The 23,510-nt window shown below is 38.5% G+C and overlaps 1 protein-coding gene across 4 annotated transcripts in view; it reads right to left on the minus strand.

Moving 5' to 3' along the window:
• Nucleotides 1-19: 19 nt before the first annotated feature.
• Nucleotides 20-23,510, minus strand: part of TANC1 (tetratricopeptide repeat, ankyrin repeat and coiled-coil containing 1) — an 84,629-nt gene continuing 61,138 nt past the window's right edge. For all 4 annotated transcript variants that reach the window (XM_031053222.2, XM_031053223.2, XM_031053221.2 and 1 more), the window contains 18 exons: nt 22,805-23,086; nt 21,774-21,925; nt 20,303-20,534; nt 18,898-19,064; nt 17,704-18,311; nt 17,168-17,276; nt 16,828-16,950; nt 15,474-15,710; nt 14,650-14,835; nt 13,210-13,288; nt 9,125-9,258; nt 8,426-8,549; nt 8,129-8,304; nt 6,796-6,928; nt 5,840-5,931; nt 4,638-4,784; nt 3,399-3,499; nt 20-2,557 (listed from right to left, as the gene is read on the minus strand). In XM_031053222.2, the coding sequence (XP_030909082.2) occupies nt 1,207-2,557; nt 3,399-3,499; nt 4,638-4,784; nt 5,840-5,931; nt 6,796-6,928; nt 8,129-8,304; nt 8,426-8,549; nt 9,125-9,258; nt 13,210-13,288; nt 14,650-14,835; nt 15,474-15,710; nt 16,828-16,950; nt 17,168-17,276; nt 17,704-18,311; nt 18,898-19,064; nt 20,303-20,534; nt 21,774-21,925; nt 22,805-23,086 (4,433 nt within the window). In that variant the 3' untranslated portion in view covers nt 20-1,206. The remainder of the gene's footprint in view (nt 2,558-3,398; nt 3,500-4,637; nt 4,785-5,839; nt 5,932-6,795; nt 6,929-8,128; nt 8,305-8,425; nt 8,550-9,124; nt 9,259-13,209; nt 13,289-14,649; nt 14,836-15,473; nt 15,711-16,827; nt 16,951-17,167; nt 17,277-17,703; nt 18,312-18,897; nt 19,065-20,302; nt 20,535-21,773; nt 21,926-22,804; nt 23,087-23,510) is intronic.

Raw genomic sequence — 23,510 nt, forward strand, 5'->3', positions numbered from 1 at the left:
CTGCATCTCCTCCCACAGGTGTATTAATAGTCTTTATTTTGTATGGAAAAAATACAGTAGCTGTGCAAAAATAGAACTACAGGACAAGACTAATATAGGAGTTGTACAAAGTATCAAAGAAACAGTAAACAATAAATAAGCTAAAGCATAATGATGCAAACTCAAAAAGAAGTTGTAAAAAGTGGTACGGCTGTTTACAATGTCCAACACTGTCCACAAAGGGGACCTGAACTGTGCCTGTCACATTGACCACTCCAGCCTACCTGCACGCACAGGGATGGCACTACAGCTCCTTGTTTGCAGAACGATCTCACCAATGTAAAACCAGATTTCCTCTGAGAAACGTCCCAATTTCATCCTGGCACACAGCTGCATGTACAGTTTCCCTCAAACTTTCATCTTCATCAATTTCTTAGGTTTCCCATAAAAACAATTCCTAAAGATTTCACTGCTGTACCTTTTTCCACAATAAACAATAAATCATCTTGCTTTAAGATAGCACCCAAAGGTGATTAGATAAACTATATAAAGTGCGATTATTGTTAATATGCCATAATATTGTGTTCTTAGTGCAATAACCAATATGGTCAAAGCCTTTCAATACACATGCAAATGTCGCCGTTTATTTTACTTGAGTTCTTCTAGTTACTAAAAATAGTTATATTTACATATCCAAACATGGCCGCTTCTGTTGTACTCAGACACAAATTATTTATGCTTCCTAAATGTACATCATGCAACCCAAATTAGATCCCACTAGAAAAGTGATAAAATACTATCTTTGATTTAAAAAAAAGCATACATATACAGATCTGAGTATAATGCAGCAGATTATCTTTCTTAACACTGTTTTGAGAAGTAAGCACTTACTTAAGCATTAGAGAGGCACAATTATTATGTAAGTAAGTGGTGAGATGTAATATAACCAGAGATTAAAGCCCTATGTAAAATGAAAATCTTACTTGATGGCAAAAGAGGATGGAAAGGCTTTGTCTGCACGAACTCTTTTCACACAGGTTTGCTGTTCCAGTTACTGTAACTGTCCTGTGATGGTAGGACCAGTTTGAAGTGGTTGTAGCCCATTGAAAACTGGCCAACACGGACTGCATACTCACAAGTGACCAGCCATCAGTACTTTGTACAGAAGTAATACCCTATGATGTCATGAGCCAAGTTTTACAACCCTGTAAATATACACAGTAATATTTATACATTTGATTCAATGAATGATCGCTTTGGTTTCGCAGCCATGCCATGACTCAGATGGCCTTCCTTACTGCTGTGAGACTGTGATACCGCATCTGGGTATAAATGTGGTGCCTGTTTAGGTGACCTGCTGTCTTGACAGTGGGTTGACATTTGGCACTTGAGCTCTTCGCGATCTTTAGCTTGCAGACCATTCTGGCTGCTGTCACCTGGGGCAGCACCAGTAGAGGAGATTTTAGTTTGGTAGTGCTTGACTGAGAACTGCTCGAAATTGGAGGGCTGAATGCCCCCAGAAGCAGCATGTGTTGATAATCCCTCCAATGCCTGAGAGTGCCAAGTACGACTGGACTGAGTATTTTGCTGCTGAAACCTTGCAGTCTTATCCATGATCCCCATAAATGGGGTATTGCGAGGTCTGTGTTCAGCAGTACCCTGAACTTGGTGAACATTACTCTCCTTGAGTCGAACGTCTGGGCCCAGCCCTTTAATACTATCTGAAAAACTACCGGCTGAACTTAAGCTGCTGGTTGAGCTGGCGAGAATCATACTACTGGCTGGAGAACTACAGGGAACAGGACTTTGCTGCCTTGCTTCACCAAAATTCATTGGAGTAGAGGCTGTCAACCGGTCAGCAGTTTTAGACTTACTTGCAAAAGAATGCGAGGACAGATTCTCATTATGCTGTGAATGGGAATACTGGCTGGACACAAACTTCTCATTGTACAGTTCAGAACTAGGACCTGCAGAAACGCTTCCGGATGATAATGTGTTTGTCCCATCCAAATGCTGAATTTTACAGTGCCGGACTGGCAAGGGACTTTGGGGAAGATGCTGAAAAGATGATTGTGTCTTTGCATTACATGGACCGCTTCCTGGTTTTGGTCCAGGCTGGATAGAGTTCAGGTGTTGATTAGTCTTCACAATCTGTGCCTGCTTTGTTGGCTGCATGATCAAGCCTGGCTCTCTCAGGTATTTACTGCCTGTTCTGCTTTGAGGGGACACAGATCTAGCTTTCTGCTGAACACCTTCTTGAAGGGTCCTGCTGTACGATGCAGCAGCTAAGGAACACTGCAGCCTTTGTGAACAGGAAACGGATTCCTCAGGGTGTGACAGTTCATCCTCCTGGTCTTGAAGATTAAAATTGTCATTCACACCTTGTATAATGCCCTCTTCTTCATTATCAGAGTTGTTTATTTGCTGTAGTAGCTGTGGAGACTGATGCTTCTGTTGCTGTGTCCTCTGGAACTGTTTGCATTCCTCTTCTACTCGAGCCAGGAGACGTTTTATCTCTTGATTGCTGGGACACAGCTGTGTGGCTTCACGCAAGTCAGCGAGAGCAGCAAGTAGCTTTCTGTTTAGAGAAAAAGAAAAACCAACCCACAGTTAAACTCAACCAAAGCCAGGGGCATGTGTAAGTCTCAGCATTGCCTACAATTAATTCACCCCTGACTTTCAAAGGCATATTCTGATCTGCCATCTCTGGCTGTAGCTGGTGACAGTATAAGAATTGGATCTTCTCCAAGCCATGAAATTCTTTCCTCTGGTGGAAGCACAGACCCAGCCCTAAACCCTTCCCTGGTATCTCAACAGCTTCTTGAGGAAGGCAGCAGCAATCTGCTGCTAACACTAGGAACTGGTGCTTTGTCTTGTAAATGCTTCACTGTTGCCTTCAGAGCAGGTGACTGACTGAACTCTGCTTCATGATTATTGTTGTGCTTAGAAAAGACATGTGAATCAAAAAGGCACCTCTCTCCCTAGACTTCAGCTGTACCACTACAGTTTGCTGTTTCTCAAGCTCCCCTTGTTTTTATCTTGAACTGTTGATGATTCAACATATCCTGTCCTACAGAAGCACCCAGTAATAAATCATAAATAAACTCAGTAACAAGTAATGCAGTGCTGGAGTTTGGTGGCTCACTGCTGCCAACATTCTGCTGAATCACTTGGAGTAGCAGTCCCGTTTGCTCTTACACTTAGTCCCTCTTCATATCAATTTGTTACTTCCTGAACTACCTACTGTTTGCCTAAAAGATTATTCAGTATTGCTTTTTGGGGCTGGGTTGGCTGTAACTGATACAGATGGAAAGTGCACAAAGGGAAAGAGCTTTTTCTTTGCAAATTCCAAATACAACTGGTAGAAAAGACAAGGAGCTACTGAAAGTGTTAGGAAGATGCACAGAACCAAACAGTACCTGCTGTTCCTCTTAGCTCTTGCTCTAGCATAATAGGCTTCATAAGACTTGGGTTTCAGATCCAGTGCTTTGGTAGCAAATTCTTCAGCCATACCAAAGTCCTAATAATTTCAACAAAAGTACTCATTATACAGTGGCAACAAAAGAAAGGTGCATGCCCTATACTCATGGTACTGCTTCAGTAGCGTGGATACCTTACGCAGTACAAAGGGTCCGTTTATCAGATAGCAAGAGCAGATGCTTTCTGAAAAACTGAGAACAGACCTCATCTCGCTACCCTTGCCTCTTGTGTCTAAGGGAAATTGACTCCAAGGTAGCTAAAAGTAGTGTTAATATAAGGAGGATACAGTTACCTTCAACCTAAAGATGTTACAATGCTAGCGGAGACTTTATGTCTAAAAGAAAATAAACCCCAAACAGCAAAGCTCTTGAATGTCTTTTGAAAAAAGGCCAGTTAAAGACTTATGAATTTAGAAAAAAGCAAGAAAATTCAGGAAATGGCTTGGCCGAGTCCGGAGCTGCCTCTGACAAGGTAGGTACAATTTTGAAAGAAGAATTGCACTGGATGTAATTTATTTGTCTTCATTTAACAAGAACACAGAGTAAGAGTTCAGTAAATTGTTGGTTAGACTGGATTGACAAAAGCAGGGTTTAAACAGGGGCAAAGATGGCTATGGGGAAGCTGAAGGCAGAAGCAAGCCTAATTTTTCTAACAGCCATGCACGGCGCAGGGCGTTCTCAATACTGAATTACATGGATCATGAGGATACAGGAGGTTCAAAAGTATTAACACCAAAAAACCCTGTCCTGAGACGATATGCAAGAACAGAGCAATATGATGAACTTGAGTTTTAGATGGAAAGTGATGCACTTCAGGGTTAGCAAAATGCAATGAGAGTTTTATCAGTGGGATACGGTAAGGAATGTGTGCACACACACACACGTTGTAGTAGCGGTAGCAGCATTTTCCATTTCGTCTTTTCAAAAGGTACCAAAACGAGCAGTTTGTCATTCCAAAATAACTGTATTTCCTAAGAACAGCTTTAGATCCCCCACAGCAACCTGACCTCATCTTATGAGCGGTCCCCATTTGTTGACACAACAAAGCCCGGAAGCAGGATACAGTGAAAAGGATTCTAAAATAGCAGAAATAAAGGTCCCAGGTACAAACTCAGTAATGGAGTAGAAGTCTAAGATTCCCTACGCCAGAGAGGCAACAGATGAACAGTAAGAGCTTACATTTGTTTTTCGGCGACATCGTGATAAATTTAGGTATAATGAAACTCTCAGCTCATTGAATGCTTTCATTTCTTCTCCAAATCCTTCCCTCGGAAACTTCCTCAAGGCATACTGATAGCGCTGTGCGGCTTCTTTCATCTTGCCTTTCTACAAAGGTAGGAAACAAGAAGCTTTTCTGGAACTCTGAATGTTGCAATACTGTTGCAGCAAAGTACATTGATACTTAACATGTACCAAGAGGTGCTCTTCCAGTAAAAAACACAGAGCCAGATTTAAATAAAATGAATACACACAGTATGAATTACACTTGCACACAGAGGTGAGAACTTGGATGTTAACTGAAGTCTGTGTTTGTTTCTAAATGGTATTTCAGCAGGATACTGCATTAATACATACTACTTGTACAAAAAAAAAATCAGATACAATACAATTCATTATTTACTTATTTAAAGAAAGCAGTCCAGTACCTGGTGAGGTAACTGATTATAACTCTTAAGGCCTAGGTTTTGAGAGAATCTAATTCATTACAGCAAGGCCTGAAGGGTCTCTTTCTTTACTATGCAATGTCATTTGATACAGAAAAAAGAACAGAGATAAGGTGGCAGATATTTGAGGGCACTTATAAAAGATCCTACAAATTACAGGTAGCTAGAACAGACTTTGAATGATGCTTCCATAAAGCCATTCAGCACTGTGCTGCACTAGTAAAGCAGATGTCTCAGTTTACCAAATAACACCAGTTCCTCTTCTAAGCAATGTATCACCATTAGTAAAAAGAACGTATCAAAAGAGCTGTCACCTTAATATATACTTAAACAGCACACAAAAGAACATTATGCTGAAGAAAAGGACATGCCTAAATGTCAATTCAACAAGGCACATTCAAATGAGCACCTTATATTCTGAGTTGCTCTTAGGCAGTGACTGACTGCTACGAATGTTCAGACTGACTTGCTCAACAGAAAGAAAATGTACTTATGCATCTTGAAATTTTCATTTACTTATTTCATTTACACAGGAGATTTCAGTGATTCCTTCTCAGGGCTCTGAAGATTTGTTGGCCTCATTCCCAACATAAAGGACATGCAAGTACACATCTTGTTTGAACATAAAAGGAAGTATAAAGAACTTTAATCTACATTCAGACAGAAGTTAAATTATAATGTTCTGCTATCAGAAAATAATAAAAAAAATCTACCTACTTTGTACAGTATATTTCCTTCTTCCATCAGTTTCTGCAGCAGAATAAGCAGAATATCAGGTTTGGAGGTGGCCATTGCCCATGCTGCATTTCCTGCAAGTTAAATTTTAAGGATCTCTGACAAAAGGGAAGTAAGTGTGTTTGTGATACCTATTGACCCTAGAAAGCCTAATCCTACTTCAGTAGATAAGTCACCTGCATAGAACTAGTAGTAGTAGTACTGTGCGCACATGTATTTAAGACAGGTATATATCCATACCTGCCCTGCTGCCACACATAGATAGAGGTATGAAATGGTCCAATTCATTCCATCCTTGGTATTATAAGCCAGAATAGGCCAGTATAAAAGTCACAGTAAAGTCCAGACCTAAGTAAGGATCTGTACTTGATCATCTGTAGTACCCAAACAATAATAAATGATGATGTAGAGGCACTACAGATTCAAGAATTATCCCTGCCCATGGCAGGGGGGTTGGAACTAGATGATCTTAAGGTCCTTTCCAACCCTAACTATTCTATGATTCTACGTACACATCTGCACCAGCTCTTTGCCTACCCACTCTTTGCAATTCTATAATCTATTAAAAATGTTATTTAAATGTAAAACTTCTTAATCTAAATAATTCCTAGAATTAAGTATCACTAATGGTGCAATCATCATTTCCTTGTTTATCATGATAGAGTAACCATGTAAAGACTGACTCCTCCAAACCTCTTCATCAACACATCAAAGAAAAGAACACAATAAAATTACTTTCATTTCTTCACTTCTGAAGTGAGTCTTGAGTGTCTGCCTTTAAGAGACAGATTTCTCTTGTGCAGGCATCTGCAAACCATACAACCTGCAAAAATCTAGTGTGCGCTTCCAGATTTATTTATTTATTTAGTCTACAGAAATGACAGTAATTCTAGCAAAGCAGATATTCAGTTGCTTGAGTACAGGCCAGTTTTACTAACCTAGTTTAGCTCCTTTTCTCAGCAGCATAACCACTACAGCCGTGTTACGACATCCAATAGCTCTGTCCAGTGGCCGCATGCCGCTGTGGTCTACGTGCTCAATCATTGCTCCTTTCTCTACCAAATACTGCACCTGTGAAGAGAAACAAGACAGGCCTTGTAATATTATTTCTGGTAGGAGAGGCAGAACAGTGGGATAGTTAAGCTACCACCTAATCCCTCCATTCCCTCCTCTGGTCATGGTCTGCGTGCCAATAAGCAGAGGCAGCAACTCAAGCCCAAGGGTAACAAACACAGTGAGAACAGAGCGGCAGTTCAGGCCCTGTGGCTTTAGCTTCAAGTACAGTGTAACACTACAGTAACTATTACAGAGTTTTGAAGCGTGAGGACAAAATAAACAAACAAAAAAAAATCTGTAATTTCAAAGATACAGAGGATTCTAAATCACAGACTTTAACCTTTTTGTATCCTTTTGATCTCAGCTACTGTCATGGTCCATTTCAGATTCAGAAAAACTTTACCTAAAATGCCTTAATTTCACCTTAAATTTTTGCATTTTAGTATTCCCTACAGAGGAAGAAGATAGTATGTGAGAAAGGTACAGGACTGGAAAAGGAACTTCGGTTGTTGTCCTATTTCTGAAATGAGCTGTGAAACAAATTGAGAAGTGAATTTTCACCTCAGGCCTTGTAGTTCCATATTATTGGACTGACACTAACACTGAGATGTGCTCAGTGCCATCTTTGCAAGATGGAAAGCATCAGCATTTGTAACAGTTCTTTCCCAGTCACAGAAAGCATGAAAAATACCTATCAAAGACAACTAATGATTCCTTATGATGGAGAAGCAAAATCTTTCTGCATTTCATCTATTCTGGCAATATTATTCTTCCTACACCTCTCATTTGCAGTCTCTGTTCCATGAAGGCACCCGGCTGATCCTGCCAGGTCACCTCAATGGCTTTGCAAAGCCTGAAAAAAAAATGTATTTTCCTTTCATGCCCAAAAAAGCTCCTTTTCCTTTTTTTTTTTTTTTTTTTAATTCCAGTTCATCCAAAGCAGAAATTGTAAATGCTCCTTTTGATTGAGATTTAAAAGACTCACGTACAACAGCAGACAATAAAACATAATGGCATAATGCTGGACTTCTATCACTACCGCTGTACCAAAACCTCACTGAGAAAACGCTTGCACTGCAGTCCAGTTGCTAGCAGCAGTGTAAGCATTTTTACTGCTTCCCCAGATTTCCTTCCTGGTTTCTTGGCAATACTTCTGACCTTTGGTCTGTATTATGAAAATGTTACCAGAAGCTGTTTTCCTGCTGTTCTACTCACAATATCAGCATCTCCATAAAAAGCTGCCAGGTCTAGGGGCGTTCGTCCATTTTTGTCTGTCTGATCGGTGGTTGCACCTTTCTCAACTAAATACTGAACCACTTCCCTGTGGCCTTTCAGACATGCCCAGCTCAAAGCTGTCAGTCCTTCTTTGTCCAGAGAGGAAATAGTTGCACCTGTAAAATGAAAATTACATTTGTTATGAAGATGTCCTGTTTAATAAGCAAAACTACCCAACTCACAGAGATGCAGTCTCTGGTACAGCTGTGCAGCCTTGAACCACTATTTATTTTCTACCTTCAGAAAGCAGAAATTCCACAGTGCTCAAGTGCCCTTCACAAGAAGCCACCATAAGTGGAGTTCGGCCTTGCTTGTCACTTAAATTCACATCAGACCCATGCTCCACTAGAAGTTTAGCAATCTGAAACAGAAAACAGAAATTTAAAAATCAATTGGCAAACTTTGTCCTTAAGAGAATGAACTTCTAAAGAAGAGGACTAAGGTGTTATTTATAGCAATCACTGAGAAATCTGTTTGCAGTTCAGAGCCTTCTCCAGACAGGAATGGCCAGCATGAGGAAGGCTCCTGACTCTTAAGGTTCTCTCTCCATTAATAGAGAGGCAATATGGAGGATGTGAAATTGCCTCTGTTCCTGGTCTAGGAGATATTTTAACTCCCATGTATTATTTTTCCAAGTACAGTATAACCAAGGTTGTCATACAGTTGATATACTTTTTAATCCTCTGTATAAAATCACAGAATGGTTTGATCTGGAAGTGACCTTAAAGATCACCTTGTTCCTTCTTTATTTATTTACTATTATCTGTCATTTTAAATAACTTTAAAAGTGAGCTTCTGAACACAGTCTTTTGGTGTTGATGCAAAACATGTATTAGAAAATCTACATTAACTTATAACAGGACTAAAGATGGAGGGGGAGAAAATGGATGACAGCTTCCCAAAGGAATCCATTTAGTTCACAAAGATGTGTCAGACCTGCCAGTGCCCCTGCCGCACAGCACAGAAGAGTGGCGGAATCCCCCTCCTGTTAGCTCTCGACACAACAGCTCCACGTTCAAGCAGTAATTTGCAGACTTCCAGTTTCCCTCTTCCTGCAGCAGCTGTCAGAGCTAAAAAAAAGCATTGTCATCAACATCGCTTTCCTGTTTTACCACAGTTTTTAACACATGCACATTATGTGAGTGTGACTGAGCCCCAGTCTTTTCAACTCTGCTGCTCTGTAGTACTGCCGTAACTATTTCTAGCCTCAAGTGAATTAGATTAAGTCAATAAATGACTGGGGGGGTGGGGGGGAGAGGTTATTCTCAAAGGTAAGAGCTTTATCATTTGCACAGGCTGTAGCTTAAAAAGAATCTTTATGAACACTTTGGATAAACCCACCTGTCTGTTCTAGTTTCTTTTTCATTAATCATTCTTCCCAAGGCAAGAAAGTTTCATCACTTTCCATCTGGCCCTTCCTAAAGGTGAAGATGGAAACAGCTCTGGGATTCAGCAAAGGGACTGTAACTCAAGTTTCAGGAAGTACATTTTACCTGATCCCTAGCTGTGATTTATTACAGAACATCAGATATGTAGATCCCTGCAGAAAGTCTGTGTCGTGGACTATTTAGCTTTAGCTTCATTCTGCACTAGTTAAAACTGTTTTCCCTGATTTTCATGATTTTCAAAGCACAGTAGGTTATGAATTAGTAGTTCTAATTCCTGTGTGTTAACCCTTGCTCTAGACTTCAGGGGATTACTGTACATTTTCCAGTACACAAGAGACATCAACATTCTAATCACCTTAAAAATCTTTCTTTGAACAGAACAGTGTATGTTGTCAGGAACAAGTGCTCTTGACCTCTACCTAAAATGCAGCGACTTTGCAGCTTTTAAACACAGATACTACTATGGGCAGATACTTTTTCAGCCCTGTCTGAAAACACCAGAGTATCACAACTGCACATATCCACCTACACACACTGGAGAGAGAACAGCCCAACACAGTGTAGTAGCAAATGTGTCTGCGTTGCACAGAATTAAACCCACTGTTTTGATCTTTTAGACATTCATAAGATACAAATTACTGAACATCTGTGTTCACAATATATGGCTTATGAGAAAGCAGGCTTCCATATGTTCAACACTAACACTGTGGGACTCTACTTGGTGCCGTAATGCTTAAGTGTTGCTGTAAGGCTGCACATTTAAACAACTTGCCACCTTCTCCTAAAGCTTATCATACACCTTTTCACTGTGACACTCACTGAAGGCTGAAGATAAAAGTATATTCCCCATCATGATTTTTTCCCCTTTTCCCATCAACTTATTGTGTGTTTTAAATGGAGCTTGAAATTAAAGCGGCTTTTTCTGTTGTTCTGTTAAAGCACCATCAGCATTGTTAACATTGTTTAGAAAACGGGTTCACACACTGACTTCTGCAACAATCAGCAAAGGACTTGCCCCTCTGTTTTCTAAATCCTAGTACCAGAGTTTCTCATGAGAAGTGGGTCAAATTGTGAATTTCTTTTTACTCTTTTTTCAGCATTTTCAAACATGATAGTTTGTGGAGACAGTGTTCTCACAGGAGAATGAATATTTGGTACATGAGCTCTGAATAACTCTGAAAGATACAGCAAGGCCATGAGAGGCCCGAGGAGGCTTAAGTAAGCAAGATAAGAAGAAGCTGGAATTCACTGAATGATGAGAACTGTGGACTGTTGGCAAGCTCTCGAGGTCAAGTTCTCACACCTGTGCTTAACCAATTATATGTTAGTCAGCAAGGGTCTTCAAGACAAGTATCCAATCATGATATGCCAAATTGCTGTAGGTGTGTGTAAGCAATAGTATATAAGGAGTTAATGCTTTGCAATAAATGGCTTTTGGTCTGATCATATTGATCTCTGACTGAGTCCATTCCGTGGCAATAGTTTTTTTTCAATTGCTACAAATGCTGAATGTGATTGAAATGACAAACACTGCAGGAAGCAGTACATTCCTTTTTTCAGAACTACAGTATCTAACCCATTCACTCTTTACCAACTGGTATTTTCCTATGTTACATTTACATCAACTGTTTTGATCTGAACAACTGGAAAGTAACTCTATTATAGATACCAACATCAAAGGCAAACCAAGCCATCTCATTCAAAAACTTCACATTTTTTACTCTGTCAGTAGCAGCATTTTAGCTCACAGACTGACTAACATTACAGCAACAATGTAACTCCCTACACCTAACCCAGGTATAAGATAACTAAACAACTCCTCCAGTTAGCTTTAACAACATTAGGGCTAAACTCTGCTCAGGAATTCCATCTATTCTACTCCAAACTATGACTGATCTGCCTAATGGTACTCTGCAAAAGTTGAGAGCAACCAAAGAGATCCTATTTTCTATCTTTTTTACTAGACAGTAAATTATGCTCAAATTTAGCTAATCTGTATAGAACATATGAGGCTGGAAAACATCTCAGAGATGTCTTTAACCTAAGATTATTTTTTTGCAACTGAGATTAATGTGGATTTTGAAAACGGTAAACTAGGGGAACGCAGATAACACACTTAGAAGTCTTCCACTGAACATGCTCACACTTCATCTGTTACATGACTTTTTTTATCTGCTCCATGACTTTTTTTATCTGCTCCACTTGAACTTGCTATTTAATTTTCCTTGGACCTGTACTTCATGCAAACGTGGCCTTCGGCACTGTTAATGGGATAAAATACTGGGAATGGCAATGATAATCTCCAGCTGTCTTTCCCTCTAAAGACTCACAGTATAAAATGCTATTGGAACAGCCACCACAATGAGCAGAACCAACTCAGGATTCAAGCAGGTAACAGCAGTACAAATATATGAACAGAAACAAGCTGTTCTGGAACATGCCGCTACATGAAAAGGAATGATCTTAAAGTTTGTTCTATGCTATTTCAACGTGTGATGGATTTTTTCTTTTTAAAACAGCTGCTCACAAAACTGTGCTCCTCACACTATCTGCCACTATCCAGTTGCACATCATACTCCCATTTGCAAAATGGACTGCAAAGAACCACTCAGTACAATGCAAACATAACTTCACCCACACATGCAAAACTGTGGGGATTCCGGCAGAATATAAATTGGAAGTCTTTCCACATAAATTTTGTACATTCACTAACTGAATATTCCATGTAATGGTAATCCTGTGACTACCTTCACTCACTCTACATGTTTTTTTTTGCCCCAAACTTACAACACTCTCTATTTCAGACAGCACAAAAATGCTGCAGGTAACTGCTCATAGTTACCTGGACAAAGACCTTTACCACCTTCACACTGCATAAGGAAGTACTAACTTCATTAGCAGATATATTCAACACATTAAGAACTTAAATACAAAACATTGTCAAGAAATATTAAAGGAAAATTAATTTGGAAAGAGATGTATGGGTTTTGGAATTCACTGTATTTGCAACAAGAGTTCTGTATATGCACAGGAATTAAGAACGTTTGCTTCTCCGGTATGTGAAGAGGTTACTGACAATAATTAAAAGAGAGTTTTCACACCTGCTTGTGTAATCTCAGCTTTTTTAATGAACTTGAGATGCTACTCATATGGTAAACCAAGAACCCTTCCAGCTGCAGGCTGCACAGCTTACAGCCTGTCTTTAAAAAAAAGATCTGGCATTTCCCACACAGACGAATGTCATTTCATCCATGGTCTCATTCAGATAAATGAGACAATAGCCCTGCATTTCTTGCAAACAAATGAGGTTTAACAAAAAAAAAAATTTTAAAAAATTCTCACGAGAAACCCAAGAAATTCAGAGTGCAGCTCAGAGCACCAGATTTCCAGATATAATTTCCAATTTAATTAGCAAGACAGAAATTTTCAGTAATTTTAATACAAAATAACTCCTCTAATACATGAGAGGAGTGGATTTATTAAGTTAAAAACTCTACACTTATACACTGCATTTTATTATTAAAACTGGTATTTCCCATAACTTCTACCACAGAGAATTAAGTTAAAAAAAATCAGAATCTCTTATTTTTTTAAATGAGCAACTCTAACTAGGGAAAACAAGAAAGAAAATACCTGTTTCTCCCCACAAGGCATCGGTGTCATTGATGTCTATTCCATGATCCTTTTCAATTGTCAAGATGTAACAAACCACCTGTCAGAATCAGCAGAAATGTGAGTCACTAAACCATCACTTGCAAGACATAACAAAGACTAAAAAATTTGAAACAATGCACATGAATCAAAGAAAATGAATAGATATTGTTCATAAGCCATCAAAGCAATCTCAGTATGATTTTTAGTATGACTTGAAGATAACTGTTATTGAAAGTAGTTAAAAAAAAAAGCCCAGCACCCTCCTATTAACTGGTTCTGGATGTTTTGCATTATTATGATTTAATGAGCTCCTGTGTGAACTACATATACCACAACAATCATGGCAAACAGTGCCAAAAATAAAAATAAAGCATCCCACTCCTAAAGTCAGGGAAAGATGGACATTTTCAGGTAAGAGTAACTATTTATGATTAATGTGACCTATTTTGCTGATATTCAGCAGTGGACTGCTTTCATTTGAGTCATGGATAGCAACTTTTACAAGTGAAGGAATTACCCACTAAATCAAGTTTATAATAGTTCAGAATCCTCCAATTTATATTGTGAGACACTGATGGCTTACATATTATACAATAAATTAATTGCACATAGGCATTTCTATATTTTAATCATAAAAACAACTCTAAAGATCAGATCTTCAGCAATTAAAGAACAGATTTAAAAGAATTTAGTATTGGAATGGTTTTATTGAGATTTTAAGTTTCCACTTTTGGCACATCACAATACATACACAGGAAATCCCATCAGCCTAGTGTGATCTTTACTTACCGATTACTTTTATACCAAGGTTAAGGTTTATTTTTCCAGTGAACAGAAGACATACTTGTATTACCTTGTATTATCTAAACCATTTTAAATATATCTTACTTGCTTACTTTTAATGTTCATTTTACTGAATAGTACTGTAATGCTGACAAACACTTATCATATACACACATACAACCCCAAATTTCTGTCTAAAGTTGACATTAAGCTGAAGAAAGCTGAAGTCTATAGCCTGATATGTGCACCAGGTTAAAAAATTAAGCATGTCCAAGTATGTGCAATATGCAGTTTGCTATATTATGAAAAAACCCCAAACAACCTAGAAATCACCCTAAAGTAGAAACATGATAGAGTTGATCACAGATACAGAATATCATCATTACCACTAGAGAGGACAGCAGAAAAACAGTTAGGAACAGAGAGGAAAAATCCCACAGAAAATTACATATAAACAAATCCCGAAGCAAATAATGTAACTGGATAGTTAACTACAGCATTTACAACTACTGCTAAGAGTGCACACTACTTTAAATAGTTCTGCTCTCCAGACCTCTTTCAAAAATAGCTGCAAGCAGTGTTATACAACTCTGATAAATTCAAACAGATTTGGACATATATGAACTACCAACCTACCTGACAGTGTCCCATACTGGAAGCTGCTGTTAGAGCTTGTTGCAATGCCTGGCTTCTTCTTAATGAATTCTGTTCTTGGGATGGAGCTATCCAAGCAACATTGAGCAAGTATTCAAGGATATCACAATGCCCCCTCAGTGCGCTATGGACCAAAGCACACTGGCCCTTCTTGTCTACATAGTCTGCCTGCATTGTAGGTGGAGAGAAAAAAGGTATTCAAAGTTAAAAAGTCAAGTGAAAGACCATGAGAAAAACTCCCAAGCACTGCAAGAGAGTAAATGTCACTCCTATCTTCAAGAAGGGAAAGAAGGAAGATCTGGGCAATTATAGGCCAAACAGCTTCACCTTAGTTGCTGGGAAGGCAATGGAAAAACTATCTTGGAAACCATTTCCAAACACATGAAGGACAAAAAAGTGATTTGGAGTAGTCAGCATGGGCTTACTAAGAGGAAGTCACGCTTCCAACAACCTGTCAGCCTTGTACAACAAGGTGACTGGCTTTGTGGATGAGGGGAGAGCTGTGGATGTTATCTACCTCAGCTATAGTAAGCTTTCTGATGCTGTCTCTCATAAGATAGTCATGAACAAGCTGATGAAGTACACACTTATGTATATACACAGTGAAGTGGACCCAAAACTGGCAGAATGGAGGGGCCAGTGGCTTGTGATCAATGGCATGTGAAAATGTTTCATAGAAGCCTGTGTAGATGTTCTTCCCCATACCCTGCCCCAAGTTAATTATGTACTTATGTAATCAACAATTTTCTTAGGTCTTTACATGATTTTTTTGACAGCAAACATTGCAATTTTGTGTATGAGCTTACCTTTGCACCTTTTTTGCACAGCAGTGAAACTATGTTCATGTGACCTGCAGCAGCTGCATAACTAAGTGCTGTCATCCCATTTTCTGAAGCTCCATCAATAGCAGCTCCAAATTCTAGTAAAAGAGTGACCACTTCTTCATGTCCAAGGTGTGACTGAACACACAGCACTGGAGCATTATTTAAGACTTCAGTCCTGTAATTCACATTTGCTCCTGCCAAGATCAGCAGCCGACTCACCTAAAATTTGATTTAAACAACTTTTTATTCAGATTTGTCTGAATTTATTAAAAGACTGTGACATCTTGATTCAAATACTCATATGTTACTTCCCAATCTTGATGGAGATTTCATTGACAGACATCGACTTTATCACATATCTAGCAATATGAAAGTTTAAAATCTTCTGTTAGCAAATATTCTATTAGTGTGTACTGCTAATAGAAAACTTACCTCTTCCCTGAAACTCACTATTCTCTCATGACAATTTCATCCATGCGACTTGCTGCTACTCTGCAGATTTATGTATCTGACTCCATTAACAGAGAACCAGACTGCATAAAAAGCAATCTCTCTGCCCAGAGAAGCTGTGGCTGCCCCATCCCTAGCATTCCAAGGCCAGTTGTACAGGGCTTTGAGCAACCTGGTCTAATGCTATGTGTCCTTGCCTGTGGCAGAAGGGTTGGAACTGCATGATCTCTAAGGTTCCTTCCAACCCAAACCATTCTAGGATTCTATGATTCTAAAAGAATTATTAGAACATGCATGTGTGTGTGCATCTGCACACAAAGTTCCAACCAAAAGGCAATTGGAATTGGCTAGAACCAAATTGGCTAGAACCAAAAGTTCCAACCAAAAGGCTTTTGGTTAGTAATTGGCTAGAACTGCAACTTACCAACTTAGATTTCCCTATCCATAATACAGGGATTCAAACAATAATGCAAAGTTCTGACATTTTGTATCCTTTCACTCTCACAGTACCTCCCCTTTTACAATTCCCCTTGATACTCTCCACTACAAGAAAATATGGCTGAAGTCTGCTCAGCAAATCAGTGGTACATCTGACCCCCTGAAAGTGCATCCACACATTTATCTATGCTATGGAGCATGGCTACATCAAAATCAGGGTCAAATCCTTCTTTCCACCAAAGCTGTCAAGGAAAACTTAACTGAACTTTAACAACAGCTTAAAAGAAGTTCAGGAAGACTGGTTATAAAGGAGTTCAGTCACAGATGCAGAGAGTGGTGGCTTTTTTCCTCTAAAGGGTTAATCTCAGCATTCATCAACACAGTTGCAGCACCAATGCTGCTGAAGCAGCTGAAGCACTGATTGCACACAAGTGCTTTATTTTCTTACCTTCACATTAGGGGTATAGATGTTCCTCAGTGAAGCAAGGGCTGCAGACAGTCCATCAGTGCTATAACCAATCCACAAGGCTTGAAGATGACTGGAAGAAATTCCAGTCCTTTTACTGAGACCCTACCAGAAGAGACATAACAGGAAATCTCTCTATAGGATTAGAAATACTATTCAAATCTACAACTCACCAGCATAAAGAGAAGTTAATATTCTGTCTGTTAGCACGACCAAGTACTTCATATGAGCTTCTAATAAATTATTAAAGCAACATGGAAGACAATCTCTGTGACTCATTCATATGAGTAGGTCATAAAACCTATTAATCTGCAAACTTTACCTTAAAAATGTGAGCTTTAAGTATATGATGACCAAGTTCCATAGTTTGTTGACGGTTTAACTTTCCCTCTTGTCGAGAAAACATGAAAGCCAGTAAAGCATGTCCATTCCTAGTAAAAAAGATTGAGAACTGCTTTTATACTTTCAGTAAATATCTTAACACATCTGTATGCCTGTCATAATAGCTCAGCTTTCTTGTCAGACTACTGAAACACACCATCTAAACAATATTCTTTCCATAATGCAAACAGAAAAAAGGCAAATTTCAAAGTTGAAACACACTCCTCATATTTCTTTACTGTCACCTCACCAGGGGCCTATGTCAGAACCAATGCAGGTTTGACACTGATTTGTAAACTGCTCTCCTTTTGTCTTGTTTCATCTCACGGTACACTGCAGGTACCACAGATAAAACACAATTCTAGAAGATCTGAATCCTTTTGAAATTTGAGATAAAATGTATATTTAGTAATTCAAACGATTATACAAAAGATAACTGCAGTTATTTGAACATCATTTAGTGCAGGTTTCATTTACCTTGGCTCACATAAGAAGTCAGTATTTTCACCATCTGCTCTCCAAACAAGCCATTCTCTGAAGGAAGGATGGCAGAACATACGTGTTTTGTCACGTCTTTTTATCAGAAAACATGAAAGGGCTTCCATCCTTTGGCTGAAGTCTTCCCACTGCTGTTCACCATTTATCTGTCCTGCATTAATAGCTTGGAAAATCTGGTCATCTGTCATGGGATGTAGGGATGCCAGTGCCACATTTAATATTGGCAGGGCCCGCTCAAAAGCAGAGTTTGTCATGAACTTCATATTGCACTGAAGTAAGTACAGCTCTGATAGAGACACTGGAACAACCTTGTAGCTTGCACTTTTGATTACTAAGTGACCTTTTTGGAAAAGATCCAGAGTGAGTTTCAAATAGAGGTAAGATCCCAAGCTTCTCAGGATCAGGTGGTTACTCACTTTCCCAATAATAGCTGCATCAGCTTTTCCATTTAAAGATATGTTGTTTATAATTTCTTGGCTGTTATTAATTCTGTACTGAATATAGGCATTCAAGTCCTCATGAATTTCTTTGTTGTCTGGAAAATTGTCCAGGGATATTGTAATAAAGGGCAGTGAACTTACTATTTCCTATGAGGAGGAGAAGGAGAAAAAAAGAAGGAAATTAAAAACCAAAGCAACCAACCCAACACACAGGCATTACAGTATTCCAGCACTAAAAACTCAACAACACATCTCTGCTATATTTCTCTTCTTTAATGAGCATAAGACAGATTACAAAAATTCAGTATCTCTGTGATGGCTTTGCTAAAGCAAACCTATTCTGATTTCACCACTTCTTGTATTATCAGTTCTACTGGCATACTCAAGAAAGTGATTCTAAACAAAAGAGGACTTCAATATCACACTTTTGCACTGTAAATGAACATGCAACAACAAAAGAAGGAAGGAAAAAACCAAACCAAGAGACTTTACTCTGAATTCCCATAACACCAGCCATTGGAATATCCCTGGGGAAGTGGTGGACAGACTCAGCTGTACAGAGTGCTGAGACTAGACTGTGTTTTTACCAAGAAAGGTGGGACCAGATGATCCTTGAGGTCCCTTCCAACCTGGTATTCTATGGTTCAGTATTCTTCCTATTAATACAGCTGCCCCAATATGAAAGATCACTCAGTCTTTTGACAGTAAGAGACAAGTTAAAAGGTGTATTTACCTGGAAATTAGTTCTTATGGTCACAATGAGCTTCAGCCAGGGAGGAAACTTACAGATTATGCTTGAGATAAATGAAGAAACTGTGTCACCATAATCAGGTTTATGAAATTCAGCATCATTTAAACCATCTATCAAAATGATGTAGTCTTCCTCAGGAATTTTCCGCTCTGAAATATGAAAATAAGAGAAAAGGAAAGGATGAATACAGATTTTCCTACATCATTAAAAGTGATGCATTTTTAATTCCCAAATTTTGAGCATTCAAGAAATAAAAATCTATCTTTATGTGCAGCAATACGTCTTACAGATTCAAGCGTTATTTAGGAGACTATAAACATTAAGAGATATAAAACAACAGTGCCATAAAATGACTAAAAATAGAAGCAATCGCAAGAGGGTTTTTTACTGCACTATTATTATGGATCTATTTCACAACTGATTTTAAAAGAGTTAAGAGATTAAACAAGGCTGTTAACCGAAGAGATGCACATATATGGGAAGAAGGCATATGTAGGTTATTTAAGCTATTAGTTAATGCTGCTTTTGATTATTAGCTTTTTACTTAAAAACTTATCCTTTATTTGACTTACCAAGCAAACAAAATAATTTACAATTTGCAAAAATCATCCGGCATTGGTTTACACTTCCAGTTCTGACAAGAAATTATTTTGCAACAGCGTAAGAAACTAGCAATATTCATTTTGAGCACTTGATAAGGATGAAAATCCCGGGGGTAAACATTAGATTTGCCAATGGATTTCACAGGAATTTTGTTGACTGTCAACAAAATTCAAGAACTGCAAACCAGTTTTCATGAGAATGACACACGCTCTGTTCACACATTGGCAAATCTCCCCATCTTGCCATGTATCATGTACCTGCTCAAGCTGGCACACACTCTGGAGCTTGCTGTTTTCAAGGAGTTTGCTAGATTTTTTTTTTTATACAAAAATCATGTTGCTACACACTTTATTGGAAAACTGCCATATCAGTTTTAAAAGCAAGCAAAAAACACATCCACTCTGCAGGTGTTTAGGCACAGAAAATTACAAAACAAAGATGTGTGACAAAACTCAAAAGCATCTGAAAACAAAATCCTTTAATGCAAATGTGCCAACCTTAACTTCAGGGTACAAAGGTATCCTTGAGATTTCTGGGGGAAAAAAAAAGTTTCCATGATCTTTAACATTAAAGTTTCATAGAATTTTATTTAAAAAAAACATCAAACAACTGTTCAAAAGCTACCCATTATTGTTACAGCTACCACCATTACGGAATGCCTTTCTCCAGGAGTCTTTTGCTTTACTTATTTCTCTTAGGGTATCAAAACACATATTCTTAAATTTTTTTTCCACTTTTTCTGCAGTTCAGATTCAGTTTCTAAGTCACTTTCTGCTTAACCTACCTCTCCTGAGGTTTGAAAGTGGTTCCAACACTCCCCTTTTAAAAGCTGCTGCTGGATCCTGGACACATGATCTCAGGCTAAGCATGCTTTGTAAGTGAGGCTCCTTTATTAGAAGATCTCTGTAGGCTGTTAGTTGATTTGAACGACAAAGTAAAGCTGCAACACTGTGGACAAATTCTGGTACAAGACATGTGTATGTGTTGTCAGCTTGACAGTAGTGATAAGCAACGACCTGCAGAATTTAATGAAGAAAAGAAAGAATTATCCCTTCAATACACACACGGGTTACTAGTTAGTCTGATTATTGTAAAAGTGAATTTCTCTTTCAGCTACAAAATACTTTTTAGGGTTAGAATATTTATCCAACTCCACAACTTGTCTCAGAAGGCCTCCATCAAAAACACAGAAAAGAAGGTAATGGAATGGATTTTGACCTTGCCGTGCATGCAAAGAGGAAGTGAAACCAAAATGTCAGATTCTGGCAAGAAAACATAGTAATTTGAGTTCATGTGATTTGGATACAGTGAGTAAACAGCTAACTACTGTAAGAAGAATAACTTGAGGCTGACTACGCAATCTATTATTAGCTATAATTTAACAGCACTGGGTCACACACCATAGTGACCCAAGGAATCACTTGATCACCGTTAAGGCAAAAGTAAATGACAGACAGCTATTAAAGGTGTACTCATGTAGCAAACAGGGTGAGAGGAAACTGGCTTTATTCTGCTTATCACAAATGTATGTGTTAATTAAAGTGTAACATAGGCCATATTTCTTTGAAAAGAACCAAACCCCAAGGAAAACATGGTGTTCACAGTAAACAGTCTGCACTCCAGTGTTTTCATAACATCATTTCTGAATTATACAGATCACCTTAAAAACTGCAACAATAACCTTGTCATGTTTTTCTCACAACTGTTGGCATAAAGCATGCAATTGAGATACCAACAATTTTTAATAATTCAGCAAAACCCCCCTACAATTATCATAATAACCTAATGCAAAACTAACTTTTGCTTATTTCAGACTCTCAGAGCATGGAACATAGAAAGACTACATTCAGACTCAACCTGTACCACATAATATAGATGGATTATACACAGACCAAACATTTTATCATCTTTTTTCCCCAAGAATTTTGCCTTTGGAAGGTATGCTGAGCATCTACCTGTAGGGAACACATGGCCCTTTTTGGAAGTAAAGGATCCTACGCTCCCATACACACATAAAACAGAAGTGAAATTTTTAATGTTAACTCTTTCTAAGAGCAAGCAGAACTCAAACAATGGCTTAAAAGGTAGAAAAGGCCAGTAGCTGATTTCACCATTCGTGAAATGTACACACCTTTTGGAAGTGTCCAAGGTTACTGCCGGTTCTCTCACCACTGACCAATAGCATGCCCAGGCAACCGTCTGCCCCAGGTTAGTCCTTCTAACATACTGAAAATCTATTAGTAAGTGGGACTCACCTTTGAAGCAAGGAGTCTTACAGGATCACCTGTTTGATTTTGGTATTCAGGAGTACTAGGACAATTCAGTGTCTTTATTGTACTGGTACCATTTGCTGGAGGAGCAGATGGGGATAACTGACTTAAGGGAATCTCTTGACAGGAATCACCACCTATTTTTAAAATACAACAATTACAAGAGAGACCAAATTTGCTGATGGCAGATTGTTTTCTAGGAAAACATGACAGAATATATTTACTGCTAAAGTAAAAATGAAAACTGAAGAGTAGCATTAAAGGCAGCCTGCAACTAGTTTGATAAATACAGGACATTAAATGTCACAATTTTAAAACAATTCCACTGACTTGTAGATCAAAACTATAGAATTACTGAAAGCAAACCATACTGATGTGAAGACTGTCCTTATTAAAACTGTACATACAACTCCTTTAAACCAATAGTTATTATATGACTGGATTGTTAGGAAATATAAACAATATATCACTATTATAAGATTATTATTGCTTGAAGTGTCAGTAGAGAAAGTAGCAGTAACAGTCACATCATCCTTCCAGTTAAGGTAGGCACTGGATGGCTCAGGTGACAGAATCATACAGATCCTAGCAAAAGACAGAATTCTTCATAGCTTTATTATTGCCTTTACTGAAATGCTATGGAAAATGTGTGGTACTGAAACACATATGGTCCGCAGTGGTGAAGAAACATGTCACTTACCGCTTTTCCATACTAATGGGAGAACAAGCTACTAGAGTGACAATACCAGAGTTTAGGGTACACACTGTCTGACAGAAAAAGAGATTCCACATAAAGTCTTCATTTTATAATCTCTTTTGTTTGGCAGAGCCCCCGCTATATTATCTGGAAGGGATTTGTCAAAGCATGCAATTTTAACAGTTTCCTTTCCTCACTGAAGGGAACAAATATTTGCCAAGGAGTTGATGAGGCCCTTAAGCCAAAAAAACCCCACCTAAACAACAAACTCTTGTTATCAGTACAATAACCCAAACAGTTACTCAGAAAAGGAACATACTTTTAGGGCATGAATTAGGGCTATTTGAAGCTATTTGCCTCATGCGACTTCCATGGCAGCTCAGTGCCACCAGCCGTGAAATAACTGCAGTCTTCCCAAATCCCACATTTCCAGTAATGACTGCTCCCCTGATCTCCGATGGATCAGTATTCCTCAGTTTTTCTTCAATTGCTTGAAACAGCCATTCTCTTCCAACAAACACTGAGTCTGTTGTTATGCTTGGCACTTCAAACAGCAGCGGCTTCAGCAAAATGTCTTGAGGCTTATAGGGGATGAAAAGAGCTGAGAAGAGATGACAGGGAGAAAAGTTACTTAGAAGAAACTTGACATGCAATAAAGCAGCAATGTTTCAGAAGATCACTTCGTTCTGTGACCTCAATAGTGTTCATACTCAGACTTCTTAGAGCTTTCATCACAAAAACCTTAAAGACCAATTTGCTCAGCTCAGGTCACTTCCATTATTCCTAGGTGAATTAAATTCTAGAGAAAAGAAGCTACAAGTGTAAATCTGAGGAGTTTTTTTACAACTGAAGTGAGTTAGTAAGTCACAGAATCCACAAGTTTTCTTAAAAATGCATTAACAATTCTATAAATGGGGAAGCGCCAAACACTGTTCAGTTAGAATGAGATACACTGCTGAGCATCTCAGTGTCAGGTCTTCAGATCTGTAGACATTTACAGAGAAACAGAAAAAGGTACAGAGAAT

The sequence above is a fragment of the Melopsittacus undulatus genome, chromosome 4 (genome assembly GCF_012275295.1).
Source record: "Melopsittacus undulatus isolate bMelUnd1 chromosome 4, bMelUnd1.mat.Z, whole genome shotgun sequence".
Lineage (NCBI taxonomy): Eukaryota > Metazoa > Chordata > Aves > Psittaciformes > Psittaculidae > Melopsittacus > Melopsittacus undulatus.